At 41.3% G+C, this 21,105-nt stretch overlaps 3 protein-coding genes across 6 annotated transcripts in view; 2 read left to right on the top strand and 1 right to left on the bottom strand.

Annotated features, from left to right (window-relative positions):
* Positions 1 to 1,200: 1,200 nt before the first annotated feature.
* Positions 1,201 to 4,071, top strand: LOC120568084 (arp2/3 complex-activating protein rickA-like). The gene is made up of 5 exons (XM_039815284.1): positions 1,201 to 1,617; positions 2,051 to 2,120; positions 2,326 to 2,370; positions 2,818 to 2,966; positions 3,077 to 4,071. The coding sequence occupies exons 1-5, from the start codon at positions 1,489 to 1,491 to the stop codon at positions 3,752 to 3,754; spliced, it is 1,071 nt and encodes a 356-aa protein (XP_039671218.1). The 5' UTR covers positions 1,201 to 1,488; the 3' UTR covers positions 3,755 to 4,071.
* Positions 4,072 to 4,690: 619 nt separating this feature from the next.
* On the top strand, positions 4,691 to 20,070 carry LOC120568081 (dynein, cytoplasmic 1, intermediate chain 2a-like). 4 transcript variants are annotated; one of them, XM_039815278.1, is made up of 17 exons: positions 4,691 to 4,862; positions 7,512 to 7,620; positions 7,721 to 7,847; positions 8,345 to 8,429; positions 8,826 to 8,888; positions 9,143 to 9,273; positions 9,394 to 9,480; positions 9,718 to 9,880; positions 10,003 to 10,102; positions 11,671 to 11,796; positions 12,187 to 12,333; positions 13,474 to 13,587; positions 13,678 to 13,811; positions 16,084 to 16,228; positions 16,333 to 16,473; positions 17,057 to 17,182; positions 18,638 to 20,070. In XM_039815278.1, the coding sequence occupies exons 2-17, from the start codon at positions 7,513 to 7,515 to the stop codon at positions 18,737 to 18,739; spliced, it is 1,899 nt and encodes a 632-aa protein (XP_039671212.1). In that variant the 5' UTR covers positions 4,691 to 4,862; position 7,512; the 3' UTR covers positions 18,740 to 20,070. The 4 variants fall into 4 exon arrangements, with proteins under 4 accessions (XP_039671212.1, XP_039671211.1, XP_039671214.1 ...); XM_039815277.1 differs by having other exon boundaries at positions 8,294 to 8,429; XM_039815280.1 differs by lacking the exon at positions 8,826 to 8,888.
* Positions 20,060 to 21,105, bottom strand: part of LOC120568082 (calcium-binding mitochondrial carrier protein Aralar1-like) — a 13,170-nt gene continuing 12,124 nt past the window's right edge. Inside the window, exon 18 of the mRNA XM_039815281.1 lies at positions 20,060 to 21,100. Coding sequence (XP_039671215.1) covers positions 20,887 to 21,100 — 214 coding nt within the window. The 3' untranslated portion in view covers positions 20,060 to 20,886. The remainder of the gene's footprint in view (positions 21,101 to 21,105) is intronic.

Raw genomic sequence — 21,105 nt, 5'->3', positions numbered from 1 at the left:
ATTGCCAATATATAGAAGTTATAAACAAGTGCTACAATGTCAAATTCCTGAGTGCATTATATGTTGTTGTTTTTCACCCTACTTACACCTTCTGTAAAACAGGTTGATTTATTTTGTGAGGCGTACAGGTAAAATAAATGTATATCATTTTAAGGTAACAGGTGCCCTACCCTTCCATTTTTGTCATGTGCACAGAGCAATTACAGTATGATGTTCACCATTAGCCACCTGGCAGAGCCCCTATAGACTCCCTGGCTCCTTCTTGAACTCTTTGATCGCAGTTTTACCTGCTGGTTTGAAGGATAGAATTTCCTTCACTGTTGAAATGACAAACACTGAGCAGGCGGGCAATCCCTGAGGAAAAAATGAAAATGAGGAAAGTTAAAAGATGACTTGAACATGTAATAAAATCACTGTGCTAAAAATATAGGACCTGGCTGAGCTGGGATAGGTGTTTGGCTTTCAATTCTGACAGAACACCTCCACTGCGTGTTCTAGCCAGTGGGGCAGCTGAAACAAACACACACACACACACACAAAGCATTTGACTCTAATGGATTACATCATATATCATCAATTACTACCATCAGTAATCCAAGTTCACATTTGAAATGTGTGGTTGTTTCTATAACATGGCCCCACCACATTATATTCTGGATCACACTGGTATCCCATTTTTTTTAAATATTTTTTTTTTAATTCCAAACATTTGAATATTGTTTGTTTTTGTCTTGATTGTGAAATCAGTTTCCCAACATTTTGTCTCCAATTGAGACGGGAAGGAGACAAAGTATAATACAAGGGAAAAGAGCTTTTGGTCAGAAATAATAATAATAATAATATAATTTCTAAATGTATTTGTATAATGTATGTGTATTTTTAATATCTAGGCATTTAGAAATATGTGTAAAACAAAATAAAAAAGATGTCTGAAGTCTCTAAACAACAATTTCCCAGGCTGTGTTACAGTGACTTGGTGTTTGGACAAGCTAGCCCATAATTCCTGCATATTTCTAGGGGATTTAAACAGCAGTTGACTTGGCTCACCCTCTATTTTTTGACTTCCCAAGACCAAAGTTAAAAGGACATATCCAGCTGTTTTGGGACAGAGGGTTAATTTTTACCTTCCAGGCATGTTTTTGTCAAGAATTAGTCTACAGTTGCATGTCGCCATCTTTGCATATTTGGTCCATAAATTCAAGAGAAATTCAGAACATGTTGTTTGTTTGGCAGCTATAGATTTAGAAAGACATAATGTTTTTTAATTGATAAAGGCTACCTCCACTGATGGCTTCATCCAATCCAAGACTATGACTCCATAGAAAGAGCTAAGAAACTGGACTGCATGTGCACCCAGAAGGTGACCTGCTGTTACAGGACTGTGCCTTGTGGCTTTACAAGGAGTCCCATTTTGTTTGAAGTTGGTCTTTTACTGCTTGTTCATCCTCAGTGTGCTAATGAGCTCGTCCACGTCTCAACAGAAAATGCATGAGGGGTGGAGTCAAGCCTACTCGCAGCTCAGTGGCCAATGGAAGGGCCCCGGTATTAACAGCAGTATTTATGAACAGTTATGTTGTGCAGTGGATTAGAACAGGACTGGGTGAGATGCAACAACAGGTGAGCAGGTTTCTTTTTTCACTCTAGTAGCCCAGCCAAGTTTAAAAGTAGAACTGTACAAATAAGGCAACCCTTGCTTTGCATTGCTTATGCTGTGTAGAAAATGTCCGCGAAGAAGAATTTTGAAATTGTTATAAATGAATATCAGACATGAAATCATGGAAGGTCCAGTAGCAACTTCACAGGAAATGTAATCTTATTGGCAGGTGATTTGTTTCTATTCAGGTAGTTTTTGCTTTGCCAGCAATATCTTCATATAGTGGTTAGTGTCTGTGATACTTTTGAGTGTCCCTGCATATCGATTTATTTTGTAACCTTTTTTGTGCTTTCAATATGCATTTACTTGCATATACATGCTTAATAGGCTTTTGTGAATAACAGCAGCGATGTAAGGCAGAATACTAAATAATGAAGGTTGTTTGTGATATTGCAGTTGCAGATGTCCAGGATGATTTCCCAGGTGTCCCTGTTGAGGGCACTATGCTATGTGCTATTGATGCCAGGTTTGTCTATGTAAAATTAATGAAATTCTTATTCCATCTGACCTTTGGGAGAACCATACCAATAAAAAGTTAAAATGACAATTGTAGCTCTTGACAGCACTGTTGACATAGTCACAAGTTGTCTCTTTTAGTTGCTGTGTAATGCTTTGCAGAGTTAGTGTTATTTTGTTTGGGGGTGTCTAATATATTCTCTGCCTCCCTCCAGGTTTGCTAGAAGCAACATCTCTGATGAAAGTAAAGAATCCTGGAGGTAATTAATCTGCCACCTTCTTGCAGATTGTAATCACATTATGATACAAGTGTATTTTTATATGTATATTGAAGTTATGATTTAAGAAAAAAAATACTGTACTTAATGTATAAGTGAATGTATTTCAAGACATAAAAGTAGTACATTAAATTGCAGCTGTTTCTGGAAAAACACTGGCACTCTGCTTTTAAGACTATTATAGCTGGCACTAACTTTCTTCATACAAATAATAGTTATCCTGCTAATGTTTCAATAATCAATAATACTGGTACTATGAGACTTTAAATGCTAATCTTAAAAATAAAAAAAAATAAAAATATTGTTTCCCCCATATAATTATTGACCAGGACTCCCTGGAAGAACAGATCTAGTCTCTATGTCACCTGGGTTATGGCTAAAAAACCGAATAAGTAAAATAAAAAAGACTTATTCTGTGTTCTTCCACAGGAAATCCGGTTAACATTGGCTTTGCTCAGGCACATAATTTCTTGACTAATTCTCGACCTAAGAGGAACATTGACCCAAAGTGGTACAGAGGCACTCCTGATTTCCAGTCCTACTACCGATACTACAACAGTATTGGGCACATTGAAGGGGTAAGTTGAGGTAGATTGGAGATTCCGACGTATGTGATACTTCTTGGATTATTCAGCCAAAAAAAAAAACTTGTTTTCATTTTCTATGATATGTTTTTGTGTTTTATCAGCTCTACGAGATCGACAGGATCAGGATGTTGTATCAGCAGATGCGTCACTTGGAGTTGACCTATGGCCCGGATGCCTCCAGTTACCAAAGTGTTATGGGTGTACTGACTACCACCGCAGCACCATCTACTACCTCTACTACCACTCAGCCTCCTCCCCCTCCCACCACCCCTGCTCCTACACCCGACCCTCTGGAGAAAGCCCAGAGAGTCTATCTGTGTAACCCCAAAGATCCACTGTGCAAACCTCAGATCGTCTACCTGCCAACGGGGGCTGTTCCGGTACTGTGTGACCCACGAGTCAACCCCGCCTGCAGGCCCAAAACAGGGGAGGAGGTAAAAGCTGCTGCTCTTCCCCAACTACCCCCGGCTCCTCCTGCTCCCAAAAAGTCTGTCCCGGTCCCCCCTCCTGCTATCACTGTTAAAGCTATGGAGTACGACTGTGACCCATACTGGGACCCTGACTGCCTCATCGATCACCCTCCCCGCCCCATCCAGGAAACTACCACGCCAGAGGCCCCCACTGAAGAGAAAGTAGAGAAAGAGGAAGTAGCAAAAGCCGAAGAAAGTGTCCCTGAAGCACCAGCCACCCAGAAAGCCCCTTACTTTGACCCTTATGATTTCACACGTGACCTGTATGACCCCTTTCGTTATGCCGATCCAGCTCCCGAACCAGAGTAAAAACAAATGAGAACCTTCTATGCAGCATAAGACTACCACATTAAATCACAAGACCAAACCAAGGCAGGACTGTGAGCAAATCCACGTTAAAAACAAAGGCTACAATTCAAATCATGCAAATGATCCAATGTTGTACAGGACAGACATGTAGACAATGCTTTTACAGTATGCTCGGTTTTTCCACATGAAAAACCACACTTTGACTCATCTTTTCATGGGTGTTCATAAGAAATGCACAAACAATTTTGTATTGAATAAAATCAATAGAAAAAGAAGAAGAATTGATTGACTACTGGTAATAAATATGTGTGAATTTATATTTTATTTAGTGTGTTATTATTTGCATGGGTTTGAAAACTAAATGCACTTTATTCCCTGCTAACATTTGATTGTTTCCCCCCCACATATTCGACAGTTATAGTTGGTAGTTACTTTGAAGATTAAGGTTTTTCTTGAAATAAGTTAATAAAATCGGAAGACATATTTGAAACAACCAAACACTACTATATAAAGTGGCTAAAATTGGCTCCAGTACAGGAAGCTGCAACATTAAAATGCTGCATACGTGTTAACACATTAGTAATAATTATCCAGTAGTATAATCATTCGACACTCTGGAATTGGACATTCTGCATAATCAATACTTAGCTAGCCCATTATTCTCTCTTCTATATTTTTCTCTAATAAAGCATGTAGGCCTACTTTTACTTTCAGCTTTTAATGCAGGACTTTATGTGTGATGGATTATTTTTGTAGAATAATATTTTTTCTTAAATAAAGGATTGAAATACTTTTTCCATGACTGCCGCCAACAAACAGTGGATGGTTATATAATAGATTAACACAACTCATCAAACAGAGAGAAATTCTCCAGGAAAATGTATCTCCTCCTGTCAGTAGGGGGACTCTACTTTAACGGTTGTTCTTCTTCGCGGCGGAGTAAACTACTGGCCTGGCTCTCTTCTTCCAGCATCATCAGTCTCCACCACCATCCCTTCCCTTCAGACCGTAGACTGTTAATATTAATACAGTCTACGCTTCGGACCTAACGCATACAAAACTGGATTATATCGTCATCTGTCTACCTAAATCTAACGTCTGATATCAGGTATTTTATCATGCCTCCATAACTGTGTTGCTTGTATAGCTACGTGCCAGTAGACGGACAGTAAAGCAGAGAGGCTCGGGCGTTGGTTTAAGACTCTACCGTTAGTCGCTCATTGTGACAGTTAGGCCCGCCGGGTGCCATGGAGATTACCGTTAGCATGCTAACGTTAGCTCTCTGTGCTGACAGACAGTGTAGCCATTAATTAGCTAGATTATACAAATGTGTGACAAATAATTGACCCAGTTGACGTTCACTAAATAAGCGATTTATGATGAAGAATAGCTAGTTTTTTTTAGTTTTTTTTTTTTTATCTGCGGTTGATGACAGCGGTTGGAGCGTCTCGGTTGTCCATCTGTTCTGAACACTCACGGCACAAATCTAACAACATAATAGGATTAGCATTAGCACATCATTATGACCGGTTTGTAACGACGCTGAAGTTAGCTTCCGATTCGCAGCTTCCCTATTGGACAGTTAGCTAAGGTTAAGAGGAAAGTTAAGGGAAACGTAACTTACTTTGCTGAACGACTGACCCTCTGTTTTTTTGCACCTCTTACTTTCGTGAAAGCTTGTTAAGACATTTTAGGTAGCTATAGCATTTAAGATGTCTGAAACCCACTTTGAGATTTGTGAAAGCTTTATTCTATTTGTGAAAATGCAAAAAGGGAGATGCCACTGCTTCCCCCGCCCCCCGCATCAATTTCACAATAAAGGGAATTGAATCATCTTTAGCCTCTCTAGGATAATGTAGTCTTGATCTGGATCTGGCCCAATGTGGTCTTGATGCAAAACAAGCATTGAACTCTCCATTTTATTGCATTTCACAAATAGAATAAAGCTTTCACAAATCTGAAACAGTGATTTAAAGAGTGTGTGTGCGTGTGTGTGTGCGTGTGCGTGTGCGTGTGTGTGTGTGTGTGTGTGTGTGTGTGTGTGTGTGCGTGTGTGTGTGTGTGTGTGTGTGTGTGCTGGCATGACTATCTACACCATCATTTAAAACGCTGCTTGCTCTGACTTTTAATATGTAACTCATAGAGTCTAATAAACTGAGAATATTTATTTGTAAATACAACTGAGGAATTCATAATAAATTACCTAGCCTAATAGCTTAAATTTAGTCTTTATATTTTTTGGAATAATACACCCCCTCAGTCATTCGCGGTTAGGTGTGTCATTATGGAGAAAACAGATAAAGAGAACATTGTTATCAACAGCTGGCTGGTGTTCACATGTTACCAGTATGATAGGCCCAGGGCTGCGGTGTAATACTGCAAAACTACTGGTCCAAACATCAGAGTCTGGGTATTGCAGCGCTGATAGGCCTATGTGGAGTTTGCAGCTTTGCATACTGGAAAAACTGATTCTGGTGCTAATGTTTAATTAAAAAGTGTTTTTGACCAGCTTGGTAAATAAAGATAAAATTGCATCAGATAGAGTAGGGCTGCGACCAATTATTACTATTTTATTTGTTTTCTCCATTTTTGGTTAATTGACTGATCAGCTAATCATTTTGGCTCTAAAATAGATCTGCAGTAGCCTGAGAAAACCCTGACGAACTTCCGGCAAATTTGAGATGTGCTCTGCAAGTCAGTCTGGCCAGGAGTCCATTGAAGCCCATTTCCAATGTTTCCAAACCGAGGCACCAATCACAGCCGCTGATTCGGGCTTTACACGATGACGACAGCGCAGCGACGGCGAGCAGCTTTTTGTTTACATTCAACATTACGGCCGCCGAAGCGCAACAACCCATAGATGCCCATGTCGCTGCTACGTCACCCAGATCGTTGGTCTGATTGGTTGAAGGACTATCCACTTGCGCCCAGAGGCATTTGAGCGGCGTCCGTTGGTGACGCCCCCTCTGGAAATGGGCTGTGAATGAACCTTCCCCAGACCCACTCTCAGTTACAACTGAGAAGGGTCTGGTGTCAACCAGGCTAGATCTGCCGTGTAGTTTTGAAGCATTTGCAATTGAAGTGAATTTTTTTGTGTGGCTTAAACGTAGAGCTGGGCAATATATCGATATTATATCGATATCGTGATATGAGACTAGATATCGTCTTAGATTTTGGATATCGTAATATGGCATAAGTGTTGTCTTTTCCTGGTTTTAAAGGCTGCATTACAGTAAAGTGATGTCATTTTCTGAACTTACCAGACTGTTGTAACTGTTCTATTATTTATCTTTGCCCACTTAGTCATTATATCCACATTACTGATGATTATTTATCAAAAATCTCATTGTGTAAATATTTTGTGAAAGCACCAATAGTCAACACTACACTATCGTTGTGGTATCGATATTGAGGTATTTGGTCAAAAATATCGTGATATTTGACGGTCGCAGGGCTGATTCATAAATTAGTTTATAGATACTATGCACCTCAATGCTCACATGGACTCACAGGGCACTTAGGGAGGTCATATGATCATAATAATGTCATACTTCAAGGATCCCTTAAAATGGATTTATTATCCCACTTGCAAGATATTTAGTTGAGGGTTCTGGTCAGGGTTTATTATAAGTGAAGCAAATAAATGAACTGTAATTAAATAACTCATAAGAAGTCAAAGCGAAAAAACAAAAGGTAGGAGTGATGTGTTTCTTGAAGAGTCTCTTATGTCCTGTAACGTCTTCTCTTCCTCCTGCAGTATGTCTGACAAGAGTGAGCTGAAGGCTGAACTGGAGAGGAAGAAGCAACGGATCGCCCAGATTCGAGAGGAGAAGAAGAGAAAAGAAGAGGAGAAGAAAAAGAAGGATGTAAGCGGTGGAAACAATAACTTAAAACGCCTAATTTCATTTTTCACCGAAGAACCTGCTGGGCTGCTGCTTTGTTTTTAGCGTGTTCTGTACTCTGTAGGGAGACTCGAAGCGTGGCGCCGAGGCGGGGTCCTCAGCTGGTCATGAAGACTCTGACCTCGAGAGGAAGAGGAGGGAGGCAGAGGCGCTGCTGCAGAGTGTCGGTATCACCCCTGACATAGCCCACGGTAAACACACAATGCCTGCTTGCTTCTGTTTTTTAGCTTTCACCCTCACTTATCTCCCATAATGTTCTGGTTGTTTGCTGGATGGAATTTGCAGTGTTTATAAAAGGCTCCTCTAACTTGTTGGACTAGCTTGGTGTCTGTCACTGCCACTTCTGCACACCTCTCACTCTCTCAATATCTCAACATTTTACATGTTAACTGTTGTTTGTGCATGCCACCTAAAACCTGCCTGCCATTTATTTTCATTCTCTCTTCTCTCCCCTTTGTCTGTCTTTTTGTCCTCCTTACTGCATGCAAACTCATTCACACACACTTCCATACCTCCCTCCCACCCTCCTTTCCTCACTCACTCACTCACTCACTCACTCACTCACTCACTCACTCACTCACTCACTCACTCACTCACTCACCTGTTGACTCACACACTTGCAAACATGCACTTACAGCTCAGCCCCTGAGGGTAGTAACAGAAGATACGTGTCTGTTTCACTACCTAGTCCCCGCCCCCATGTCTCCCTCCAACAAATCAGTGGGCAGCGATGCAGGAAGCCAAGATTCTGGGGACGGAAACGCAGGACCAAGGTGTGTGTGTGTGTGTGTGTGTTTGTGTGTTTGTGTGTGTGTGTGTGTGTGTGTGTGTGTGTGTGTGTGTGTGTGTGTGTGTGTGTGTGTGTGTGGGGTTTGTACCTGCATGCCAAGTGTGTGTATTACCATGGTAAATATACTTGATGAATTCTGACCTGTCTCCTCTTTTGCCTTTTTAACGGCACGCTGACGTTTCTCAATTAACACGCACTCCGTTCTTTTCTCTCTCTGTCTTTCCCATCTCTTGATTGGCTTCCCTTTTGCCTGTCTTTTGTGATTGGTTTCATCCTCTTTTTTTTCCCCTTTTCTTTCTTTCTTTCTTTCTTTCTGTCTGTCTGTCTGTCTGTCCTGTCTTTCTCTAACTAACACCATCTGGTGGTTTGGCTGTATTAGGACATTGCATTGGGATCCTGACCCCTCTACTCTGCAACTCCACTCCGACTCTGAGCTGATGGGGTACTGCTCCTCCTCTCTCCTTTAGCTTGTCTTCCAACTTTATTCAGTTTTTTGTGGTTTCATCTTAGATTTGTCTAAATGTGTTAATATTATGTCTGTACATCATTATTTATGTCTCTACATGTAAATATTGCATTCAGATCTGCTTCGTATTGCAAACCTTTGTACGTGTGTGCTTATTTTTACTATTGTGTGTGTGTGTGTGTGTGTGTGTGTGTGTGTGTGTGTGTGTGTGTGTGTGTGTGTGTATATAGACGTGGAGCAGTGAGGCTGGGAATGTCCAAAGTGACCCAGGTGGACTTTGTCCCAAAGGAAATGGTGTCCTACTCCAAAGAAACACAGACATCCACCACCGAGGCAGTGACACACACCGATCAAAAAGCAGGTAAACAAACATACACATATAGGTGTTTTCCCAACCTTTAACCTTGACTTAATCAAAATGGAAAAATAAACTAATTCAAGTGTGTGTGTCTGTGTCTGTGTGTGTGTGTGTGTCTTCAAGATGAGGAAGAGGATGAGGATACAACTGCTCCCCCAACAGCAGAGGATACCCAGGATGAGAAAGATGAACACAAAGAGCAGGAGGAAGGTAAGGACAGAAGTTTGTAACCTGTAATCTCTCAGAGTGTGAGCTGGCTGTTGATGCCACAGATCCCAATAAGAGTGCCAGCAGTCCACTGTGCTGTGCTAGATTAATGGGAAATAATAGTCTCAATTTACCAGTACTGATTTTTATTTTTGCATATTTCTGTCTATCCAGCACAATGTTACCAGTAAGCAAGCTAATTTCTGTTCTGTATCTCTATATTGAATTCTCGGTGTATAGACACTCCCAAAGAGCTGACAGAAGAAGAGAAGCTGCAGGTCCTGCACTCCGAGGAATTCCTGTCGTTTTTCGAGCGAGGCAGCAGAATTGTGGAGAGAGCTCTGGCTGAGCACGTGGACGTCTGCTTCGACTACAGCGGCAGAGACCTAGAGGATAAGGAGGGGTGAGGCACATGAAAGAAAAAATGTGTAAATAATGGAGATCGAAGTTAAATGACAGATAGATGGTTAGGTAGGGTTGATAATCGTTTTTTTTTTTTCTTCTTCTTCTTTTGGTCCCTCGCAGTGATTTGCAGGCAGGTGCAAAGCTGGTTCTGAACAGACAGTTTGCAGATGAGCGCTGGACTAAAAACAGAGTGGTCACCTGTCTGGACTGGTCACCTCAGGTGGGTTTTTTGTTTGTTACTGATTCCTACAGAGAAATTCATCCTATTACAACGTCCAACACCGCACCCTCGGTAGGGGTTCAGTGAAAACGGACTGACTGAAAGTCATCTGTGAATACTAAACTGATTAGGGATTAGCTTTGGAGCAGGAGAACCAGGAAATGAGTAGAGGGAAATGCAACGCTACCAAGCCACGGCCGAGCGGACCAATCACAGTTGTTGCGGTCTGCGTCGCCGCGAGTTAAATGTTTTGAGAGGTGCACGTCAGGCTACGGAGTAGGGTCCAGCATAGGGTCCGTATCTCCCCGTACCTCCTTGTGTACCTACGGCCTTGATTTAACGCAGAAGAATGAATTGGACTTTAAATGATTCTTTCGTTGCTTCACTGCTTCTTCTACTGTAATCGGCTGCTATGTTCTAGGGCTGTTGGAATGAATACCGAAATTCGAATAGTAAAAATATCAATACTATTCAAATGCTGAAATTACTATTCGAATGTGACTTTTTTTTTATAAATACAGTACAGGCCAAAAGTTTGGACACAGTTTCTCATTCAATGCGTTTTTTATTTTTTATTTTCATGACTATTTACATTGTAGATTCTCACTGAAGTCATCAAAACTATGAATGAACACATATGGAATTTTGTACTTTACAAAAAAGTGTGAAATAACTGAAAACATGTCTTATATTTTAGATTCTTCAAAGTAGCCACCCTTTGCTTTTTTATTAATAAGGGACAAAATTCCACTAATTAACCCTGACAAAGCACACCTGTGAAGTGAAAACCATTTCAGGTGACTACCTCATGAAGCTCATTGAGAGAACACCAAGGGTTTGCAGCGCTATCAAATAAAATATTTTTAACATGACTTTAAAATCGCCATCCACCGAGCCAAAATGCTAATGTTATCAATAGTTAGCTCGTTCTGGTTTCCTAACTGCGTTGGGAGGTAACATTAGCGTAGCTGGGAGCTTCATGGAGAAAGCTAAAGTTTATGTTCGCTCCCCTACTGCTGTCAGAGTTAGCTTCCACGTCATATTATCTTCTTACAGCTGTATTCTCAGTAACGTGACAATCTGCTGGGAACAGGTTGCTTATAAATCACTAAAATAGTAGTGAGTCAGCACCGTTTGGCATTGGTTATTAATGCAGTTAGCATCGTTTGTTACTTACCTAGTTTATGACCAATGGTTTCGGCTGTGCTTCCTAACATGATGTCATTGTGCTAACTGAGCACCGTTCGACTTTACAACAGAGCTCCTTCACTTGTTAGATCATGTTTCATTCCAGAGTTCTCTGTTGATTTGTGTTTGTCGCTGTGTGCTCGTGGTGGAAAATGAATGTAAACAAAGCTGCATGTCCCTCTAGTGGACAGACATGTAACAACAACCACATGCTTGTAGTGGCATTGACAATGCATAAGCCTGAGTAGTGTAGAACATATTTAACAGGCTGCAATTGAGCATTAAATATTCGAATATTATTTGAATATTAAAAAAAATCTCAAATGGAATTTGAATAGTATTATAGAGGAAGATTGACAGCGCTACTATGTTCCTCTCAGTATCCAGAGCTGCTGGTGGCTTCATATAATAACAACGAGGACGCTCCCCATGAGCCTGATGGAGTGGCACTGGTCTGGAACCTGAAGTACAAGAAGGCCACACCTGAGTACATCTTCCACTGCCAGGTAAGGAACGAATTCACATGCAATTGTGCTACAAACCACTGGCATAAAGACATTCTTCTTAAAGGAGAATTCCGGTCCATTTTCAACACGTAGCTCTGTTTGTGGTCACGGTCAGTAGCGAGTGCGGTCAGTAGCGAGAAACATACAATCCAATAGTCCAAAACGTAGCAGGAGCATAACTCGGTGTAGGATACACTGATTATTTCCGTTTTTCTCGCTACTGACCGCACTCCGTGACCACAAACACGTATAACACGTGTGTTGAAATCGACCGGAATTCTCTTTTTTTAAAGACCGCTCACATCACAAAATATATTGTTTTAAGATTATTACAACTAAATGCTTAGGCAGAAGTGGATGTATTTAAATTGCATTATTTGCTTCCTCCAGTCAGAGGTGATGTCAGCCGGGTTTGCAAAGTTCCACCCCAACCTGGTGGTGGGTGGGACGTACTCCGGACAGATTGTCTTATGGGACAACAGGAGCAACAAGCGCACCCCTGTCCAGAGAACCCCCCTGTCCGCAGCTGCACACACAGTAAGGCACTGGAACTCACACACCTTTTATGTCCACTAGGGTTGGGTATCAAACTTGGTACCTTTTAGGGTACCGACCGGATATGTCGGTACTACGGAGTACCAATTTACGTTAAATCAATCGGTGCCGGGTGCCTGGTTAGCTCACCTGGTAGAGCGGGCGCCCATATATAGAGGTTTACTCCTCGGCCGCAGGTTCGATGCCGACCTGCGGCCCTTTGCTGCATGTCATTCCCCTTCTCTCTCCCCTTTCAAGTATAAGCTGTCCTATCCAAATAAAGGTCTAAAATGCCCCAAAAATTTTATATATATATATAAAATAATAATAATAATAAAAATATATATATATATATATATATATATATAAAATTAAAAAGAATAATCAATTGGTGCCAAATTTCGGTACATGAGAGAGTGTAAGCGCGAGTTTCTCTATCCTCTGTGCATGTTTTGACAGAGTAAGGGGTTCAGCTCTGACACACACACGCAGAGGTGCTTGTTAAAGCTGTCGCAAGTGTCGTTACACTTTTCAAAACTCCACGCAGACGCCGCTCGCCGCAAGATCATGTAATGGCGAGCCGAAAGCGGCCGCGCTGCGGTTACACTTCCTCTGGCACAACAGCAACATTTTTTTCGTTAGCACATTTTAGCAACAAGGCAATTCAAAGTGCTTTACATAAAACATTAAAGAGCAACTAAAAACAGTCCTTAAAGAGATAGAAACTAAAAGCAGGCTAAAATAGAATAAGATACAAATACAAGAATGAAAAGCTGCAGTGCAGTGTAAGAAATAAACAATTATTTGATTTAATGATTCAGGGTTGTAGGGACAGGTTTGGGAAGGGAGAGGGAGGGGTTTTATTTTGTCTAGTGTGTAAAATTTCTAAATAAAAAAAATTGCAATTCAGAGGTCTTTGGACTTTTATTTCCCCACTGAAATAAATGTTTTTGTTATTACACAAGTACCGGAAAATTGTGAACGCCACCCAACCATAATGTCTCACAAACAATATTCTTCTAATATGTGTATTTTTTAGTTATTTAGTTTTCCAGCCAGCGTTTTTTCCTCTTTACATCTGGCTGACTTTTCCTGGTAAATGTATGTTGTCTAACTCCTCTAACTGTGCTCTGCTGTGTCCAGCACCCAGTCTACTGCGTGAACGTGGTAGGAACCCAAAACGCTAACAACCTGATCAGCATTTCCACTGATGGCAAAATGTGCTCCTGGAGCCTGGACATGCTCTCCCAGCCCCAGGTACGTCGAACTATTATGGATGACGTACAGACATGCTGTCCTAAATATCAGACGGCAGAGTCTGAGTCTGCGTGTTGATCCTCCCTGCAGGACAGTCTGGAGCTGGTGTTCAAACAGAGCAAAGCGGTGGCCGTCACCTCCATGGCCTTCCCTCTGGGCGACGTGAACAACTTTGTGGTGGGGAGCGAGGACGGCTCGGTCTACACGGCCTGTCGCCACGGGAGGTGAGGGACCTCTGTCCTCTGTCCTCTGTCCTCATTAGCACCAACTGTCTTGTTTGGTTTACAACCAGGATGTGAAAGCAACACTGTGACTTCCAACACATGCTCAGTGTTTCCCACAGTTTAGAAAGCAATTTTTGGCGCAGTGGGTGTCAGACGCTCCGTGTCAGACTGAGGAGGACACGCTGTTGGATGCTGTCCTCCTCTCCTACTCTTTCTTCAATGCCTAACAAATCCATCTTTCTTTCTCTCCCAGTGTGTCTTTCTGCGTGAGCAGCACTGGTTGAAGCCTGAAAATATTGTAAACAAATTAATAACATAACTAATTCCACTGGTCGGACTGTTGAGCTCCGTTTCAGAGTGATAGCTCCGGTTCAGGCTGGTCCTCATCCTCAACACGGGCCTTTTTCAGTCGTTGGAAAATACTTTTCAATACTCCTCTGGATTGTAGCAGCGAACATTCAGTGTAAGAGTAAAAAATGACATAACATTATTTATAATAAGTTTATTTGATTCACAGCTGCTACATATAGTGTTTTGACCTCGACAACCAAAGTGCATTTTACCGCAAACTTGCGACTAGTTAACTTTCTAAAGCGGGCGCAATCGCTTGTTTGCTAAGAGTCGGGTCGGGACTCCAACGTTAACACACTGACAACATCGTGTGTGTGTGTGTGTGTGTGTGTGTGTGTGTGTGTGTGTGTGTGTGTGTGTGTGTGTGTGTGTGTGAGAGCGACAGAGAGACTGGGGAGAGCAGGGAAAGGAAATGCAGCTGAACGAATACTCTGCGTGTTTTAAATAGCATTTAAAAAAAAATAATAATTATAGCGAAACACAATATGTGGTGGCCGGTGTTGATTGTGTGGCGCACCGCCACTAATTAGTCTATGTGTGGGAAACGCTGCACGCTGGAAAAGCCTTTGGGAGAAATCAAGTAATTAGTAGAACTCCTCACAGTTATTATTTTAATTGATTTGTTATTGAACTTTTTAAGTCAACATGTACAGAGTAAAGCCCGACCGATAAAGGATTTTTAAGGCCGATATCGATACAAATATTTGGTGATTTAAAAATCCGATATTCCGATATATATATATATATATATATATTTATTATTATTATTATTATTATTATTATTATTATTTATTTATTTTTTAATTCAGAAACGCGTAACAAAACATAAACAGATTTCCCTAACATTAGTTATTTATGAGTCCTCACTAAAATAATATGATAATGCAGTTTAAAAATACACTTGTTTGTTTTATTGTCACAACAGAACACAGGAACATCAAATATTATTATTATATTAAAGTTCTGATAAATAAAATGTATAAAAATACAAACCTAAGATATGAAACTTAAAGTCCTTTGAACAAAGACACAAGAACAACAAAAAAAAATCAAAGAGTGTTGCCAACAGGGACGTTGTAGAGCGCCCTCTGGTGGACAAACTATGCAACGCCAACACTCAGAACATGGTTGAAGGGTGTTTCGTCTATTTTTATTTTATATTTTTTAATATTAATTTATCAGAATCATTTATTTGTCATTATAAATGATTCTGATAATATTATAAATGCTGATACCGATAGTACCATCTACTTCACCAATGGACCATTATATACCTAAAATAGAAGTATTTTAAACTAAGTAAAGCGCTGTAACATGAACAGTCTGTAGTGCCATAGAGTGCCAGCAGTTGCTGGTTGTATTTAGCCGCTACAGAGCTCCGGGACGCCGGCTACCTGCGGCAGTTGTTTTTTTTTTAGCCGCCAATAGGGGACTGCGAGCCGGGTACAGGCACCGCCAGATGACGGTCCTTTCGAGGAGCCGTGGTAGTGGAGTTTAGCCAGAAAAAGTGAGCATCATGCGGCGATGATGCTAAAACATTCCCGAGGAACGAACAGAAACGTTTCCTGGGTGAAAGTATTTTGTTTCCGCCGCCGAAGTGAACTTGAAAGCGCTGTGTTTTCCATCGAATATTGAAGTGCATATTGACATGTTTGGCATGCCTGGCACTATATCCATGGTATTGCAAGGGGGATTTAATTCTTGCATGTTTTGTTATTGTTGTTGTTGTTGTGCATGATCAAGAAACACCATGGAATCGCACCATGGATATTTCTATATATTGTTTTTAAACAATTAACACAATACAGTTCAAATTAATCCTACAAAAAAGGACGTAAGAGAAAAAGGGAACAGTGGGGGTTACGTTACGCCTTCCAGTTATTTGGATGTGTGTGTGTGTGTGTGTGTGTGTGTGTTACAGTAAAGCAGGCATCACTGAGGTGTTTGAGGGCCATCACGGCCCTGTCACCGGGCTGAGCTGTCACAGTGCCGGAGGACCCGTTGACTTCTCGCATCTCTTCATCTCCTCCTCTTTTGACTGGACCGTCAAACTCTGGAGCACTAAGGTGAGACGCTCCCAAGCTGCTCTACTACAAGATGCACCGTTGGTCCCGTTTCTTATTCATGAATCCATTTCTGCCTCTGTTCTCCTTCCCGTTCCTCCACACAGAGCACCCGTCCGTTGTACTCGTTCGAGGACAGTTGTGACTACGTCTACGATGCCATGTGGTCTCCGACACACCCTGCTCTGTTTGCTTGCGTGGACCTGGCTGGACGTCTGGACCTGTGGAACCTCAACAATGACACAGAAGTACGCACACACGCAATGCACTGAAACCCAAGACCTTCACTTCACCCTTTTAAAGCACACGTGTCAAATCCGGCCCCTTGTTAATTTTGATCCGGCCCCTTATATACATGTAGGTTCACGATACATTTTGGCCCACCTACCTTTTTGTCACTTTTCGCAACGTTTTTTCCCCCGACATGTTTGATGCTTTTCCCAAACGTTTTTGGCATTTACTTCGACCTTTTTGTCGACCAAACTGTAAGTGAGAAGACCCCTTGATGCGATTCTCATTTTCTAGTGTGGCCCTTAGGGAAGTTGAGTTTGACACCCCTGCTTTAAAGGAATAGTTTGCCAATTTGGGAAATATGCATTTTCCGAGCTCTTTTTAAAGATCGATCCCACTACTTAATCAAACTAATAAAGCTAATAAGCATATTTCTTTTTAAATGTCCTTCAAGCACAGATGAATCATAGCATTATGAGCTAAAATCCCTAACATTATTCCATGAGCTACATGAACATGTGGTGGGAACACTGCTGACCATCCGTGAATCTGCCTTTTTGTAAGCTGGTGTGTGTTTATTTATTTTTATTTTTTTTTAAGGTTCCCACCGCGAGTGTGTGTGTGGAGGGGGCTGCAGCACTGAACCGTGTGAGATGGGCTCACTCTGGTAAAGAGATTGCCACCGGGGACTCGGAGGGACAGGTGCAGGTCTACGACGTAGGGGAGGTGAGACGTCATCCCGTGTTATGTTGTTATATGGGATTTACTTAGCCGAGTTTTCCCTTGGTTTGTGGAAGACGTACAGTACAGGCCAAAAGTTTGGACACACCTTCTCATTCAATGCGTTTTTTTATTTATTTTCATGACTATTTACATTGTAGATTCTCACTGAAGTCATCAAAACTATGAATGAACACATATGGAATTATGTACTTAACAAAAAAGTGTGAAATAACTGAAAACGTCTTATATTTTAGATTCTTCAAAGTAGCCACCCTTTGCTTTTTTATTAATAAGGGACAAAATTCCACTAATTAACCCTGACAAAGCACACCTGTGAAGTGAAAACCATTTCAGGTGACTACCTCATGAAGCTCATTGAGAGAACACCAAGGGTTTGCAGAGTTATCAAAAAAAACAAAGGGTGGCTACTTTGAGGAATCTAAAATATAAGACATGTTTTCAGTTATTTCACACTTTTTTGTTAAGTACATAATTCCATATGTGTTCATTCATAGTTTTGATGCCTTCAGTGAGAATCTACTATGTAAATAGTCATGAAAATAAAGGAAATGCATTGAATGAGAAGGTGTGTCCAAACTTTTGGCCTGTACTGTAGGTGCACTTATTTGGCATGGGACTTAGGGGTCCTCCCTCAAGAAAATATTACCTTTTTGAATTAAAAAAATGCAATGCAAAATGCAATTTTGGACCATTATTCTTACCATATCTGTATCTAGGTCTGCACCATATGAGGAAAATATGTGATATGCGATAACTTTGTTGAATATCGCGATAAAGATATTACTTGCCATAAATAAACCGATATTAAAGGGTTTCTTACTTACGCCTTTCTGCTGGTTACAGTCTTCTTCTAAAATACAACAAATTGCTTGTTGAATTTAAAACAAATGAAAGGAAATCATTTCCAACATTCTTCTATGGAACAAATTGAACATTGAATTGAATATAAATTGGAACCACTGAAAACATTACATTTTAAAGTGCAGTTTTCTACTGCTTTGTCCTTTCAGCTAACACAGAACATCAATGCGTGTCTTGTGCGATATGTTGCAGCCTTTTGCGATTTGTATATTGCGGCAGTTGATATTGCGATGAGGATTAAAAAAAACAAAAACATATATTGTGCAGCCCTATCTGTGTCTAACACGGTGGAAAAGCTAGAGCAGATAATACAAATGAACACTCAAAAAGCTTGACAAAACTTGCTCAAGAAATCCACTGGGGGCCAACTACAACCATTTAGATGTGAGGAAAAAGTATTTTGGTCGCATTTATTTGGCTTAGGTGGTGCCCAAAACGGCTCGGGTGCTGCACCTAAGCCTTATAATGGAAGGGAAACCCCCTGGGGTTACACTTCAGTTATCTTCTGATGCTTTTTGAGGTCCGTCTCTCCAAGTCGTCGCCGGCGTGCCGACTGTGTGCTTTGTCTTTCTGCAGCAAATCTGCGTGCCGAAGGCTGACGAGTGGACGCGCTTCGTCAGGACGCTGGCTGAGATCAACGAGAACCGCGATGAAGCTGAGGAACTGGCCAACGTCTGATGTTACAAACCCTCACGCTGGCTACTGCGCATACATTTCTCTCCAGTACACTACACAGCACCTACAGCACACTACACTACACTGCCTCTCTCTGGCTTCCAGCTTTTTCCACCTACAACAACATGAGTTGGCCTGAGGAGATTTGCAGAGCTAGAATGGATAGAAAAAGACGGTTTTAGACAAGTTTTAGACGTGTTTCTTTGAGTTTTAGAGTACAGTTGTAGGGACAGTGAATGTCACGTGTAGCAGTACAGAAACCACAGTGAAGTGGGTTGAAAGTGTAACTGACAGAGGACTACAGCGAGGTGATTTTCAGCACAGATGTGACTTCTAGCTTTGGTTAACATCCTCAGGGCTCCAGAAACTGCTCTTCTCCCGAGGCCTCTAGCAACTCAGCCCTTTTTTTAAATATGCAAACCTTTGTACTTGCACCTTTTTATTACCATTTGAGTGTTTTTTTTACATGTTTTAATATTTTCCGGACACGCTTTTGCACATGGCTGACAAAAAAACAAAAAAAACCCAGAAAAGCTGACATATCACTATCAGATCCTCTTTTGTCCTCAGCGGCACTCGCATTTGATGACAAATTTAAAAAAAAAACATCTCATACATGCACAGTCGGGGCCTGTACAGAAGTGTGTCATTCTTACATTTCAACCACTACAATATTTAATATTTATTCTGGTGGTTGGACTTATTTATTTTGTGTATTGTTTAAAAAAAAAAAATGCTGCTTTGTACTAAAAGCTTGAGTACATTCCTAAGATTAGCACTACGAGCTTTTTAACCAGGCAAAATCTGTCCCTATACTTGCCTTGAATTTATTGACACTAGTACAGTTGAAAAGTGATTTCTGTACCAAAGGCGACTGTTTGATAGTCCTGTTTGATGTACCTCTGTAACGAGGAGTAGAAACAGTTTCCTGACGCGTCCTCTTTACGAGGATCTAAATCAACTACGTTAAGGTTTAAATGGAGGTGTAAAGCTGAGGTTGGAAACTCATTTTTACCACGGTAAATTAATTGATTTTCATTATTTTACCATTTTTCCATCCAACGTCTTAATTCCTTTCAGGATGCAGCAGTCCAACCTCAGCAGACTGGTATGAATTTCAGCTTCAAACGCTTTCTCTTTAATGTTTAAAATGAGCTTTAAAAAACAAACAAAAAAAAAACACTGTAGCAACCATATTTGATATAACATATGAACAAGATCAGTATTCTGCATAGACTAATTGTACTGTATTCTTTCCTGTTACTGTTCCTGATACAGTTGATGGTTGCACTTTTCCATTGGAATAAAACTCAGACATATTGGTAAAATGAAAACCATATGGATGATTTATTTCAATAAAATAACATGACTGAATTGAGATACATTTAATTTATTAATATCTAATTTCTCTTCTCATGATTCTTGTTTTATCGAGAAAACACAATTGAAAAGTTCTGTACATCAGTAAGAGTGATTCTCAGAGACCGGAACTGCATTGCCATAACATTACAGTTACTGTTTAAGGATCCAGACTCAACGTTACAGAGCTGGGCCTTGTAACATTTCCCTTCCCTGTCAATGTGCTGTCTCAGTACAGTTATACAATATGTACAGTATCTAGCCTCCAGTGGGAGGACCAATCGAGAGTGAAGCCCCACGCACCATGCTGACCAATCTAATATATCCTACGCCCAGCGGCCAATAAGAGAAGTCCTACTCGCACTGAGTATCAGACAGAAAAACGCAATAAAAATCAAATCGGCTACTCATGAGAGAAAAAAAAAAAAAAAAAAAAAAGGAGTGGCGGAGGCTTCGTTTTATACGAATGCTGGAGTGAAACACAAAAGATGGAGATGCCAGGAGTGTTCAGCTACTGAAGATGCAACACAGTCAGCGCTCCGGTCCCACCGCTGTCTGCTCGCTTCCATCCACAGCTGCAGCCTGCCTGCCCTCCACCTCCACCTCCGGCTGGGGACCAGTGGAGCCACACCGTTACTCTGGTGTAGTTTGTTCCTAAATGAATGGCCCCTATGTGTGGAGTGTGTTTTAAAATATGTGTGTGTTTTGTTTGTGTATCTATCTAAGTGTCTGGCTCCTGGTAGGAGGAGGAGGAGGAGAGGGATGGCAAAGTGAAATGGAGATTCAGGCCTCTACGGGGCCTGAGCAGGCGTGGAAGCGACTGGCTCTGGGTGATGTATGGAGACCACGCCGGAGGACTTGAATTTGGGAAGGTGGAGGCCAAATTTGTTCTCCACCCCGGCAAAGGTAGCTGCGGCCAGGCGGTAGCCTCCGACGTGGTCGGCGTTAATGGGAGGAAGCTCCAAGATGCGAGACTTGGGTGTGGGCTCGGATCCTGACGGACGACTGCA

The sequence above is a fragment of the Perca fluviatilis genome, chromosome 11 (assembly GCF_010015445.1).
Source record: "Perca fluviatilis chromosome 11, GENO_Pfluv_1.0, whole genome shotgun sequence".
Lineage (NCBI taxonomy): Eukaryota > Metazoa > Chordata > Actinopteri > Perciformes > Percidae > Perca > Perca fluviatilis.
The sequence above is the reverse complement of the archived record's forward strand: the minus strand, read 5'-3'. Positions and strand labels throughout refer to the sequence as shown.

Bases quoted from the DNA above. Each gene is read 5' to 3' on its own strand.
- LOC120568081 (XM_039815277.1), top strand. From the start codon at position 7,513: ATGTCTGACAAGAGTGAGCTGAAGGCTGAACTGGAGAGGAAGAAGCAA. The intron at 7,848-8,293 runs GTAAACACACAA...ATGCACTTACAG, and splicing joins CACCCCTGACATAGCCCACG to CTCAGCCCCTGAGGGTAGTA. The intron at 17,183-18,637 runs GTGAGACGTCAT...GTCTTTCTGCAG, and splicing joins AGGTCTACGACGTAGGGGAG to CAAATCTGCGTGCCGAAGGC.
- LOC120568084 (XM_039815284.1), top strand. From the start codon at position 1,489: ATGAGGGGTGGAGTCAAGCCTACTCGCAGCTCAGTGGCCAATGGAAGG. The intron at 2,121-2,325 runs GTTTGTCTATGT...GCCTCCCTCCAG, and splicing joins CTATGTGCTATTGATGCCAG to GTTTGCTAGAAGCAACATCT. The intron at 2,967-3,076 runs GTAAGTTGAGGT...GTGTTTTATCAG, and splicing joins GTATTGGGCACATTGAAGGG to CTCTACGAGATCGACAGGAT.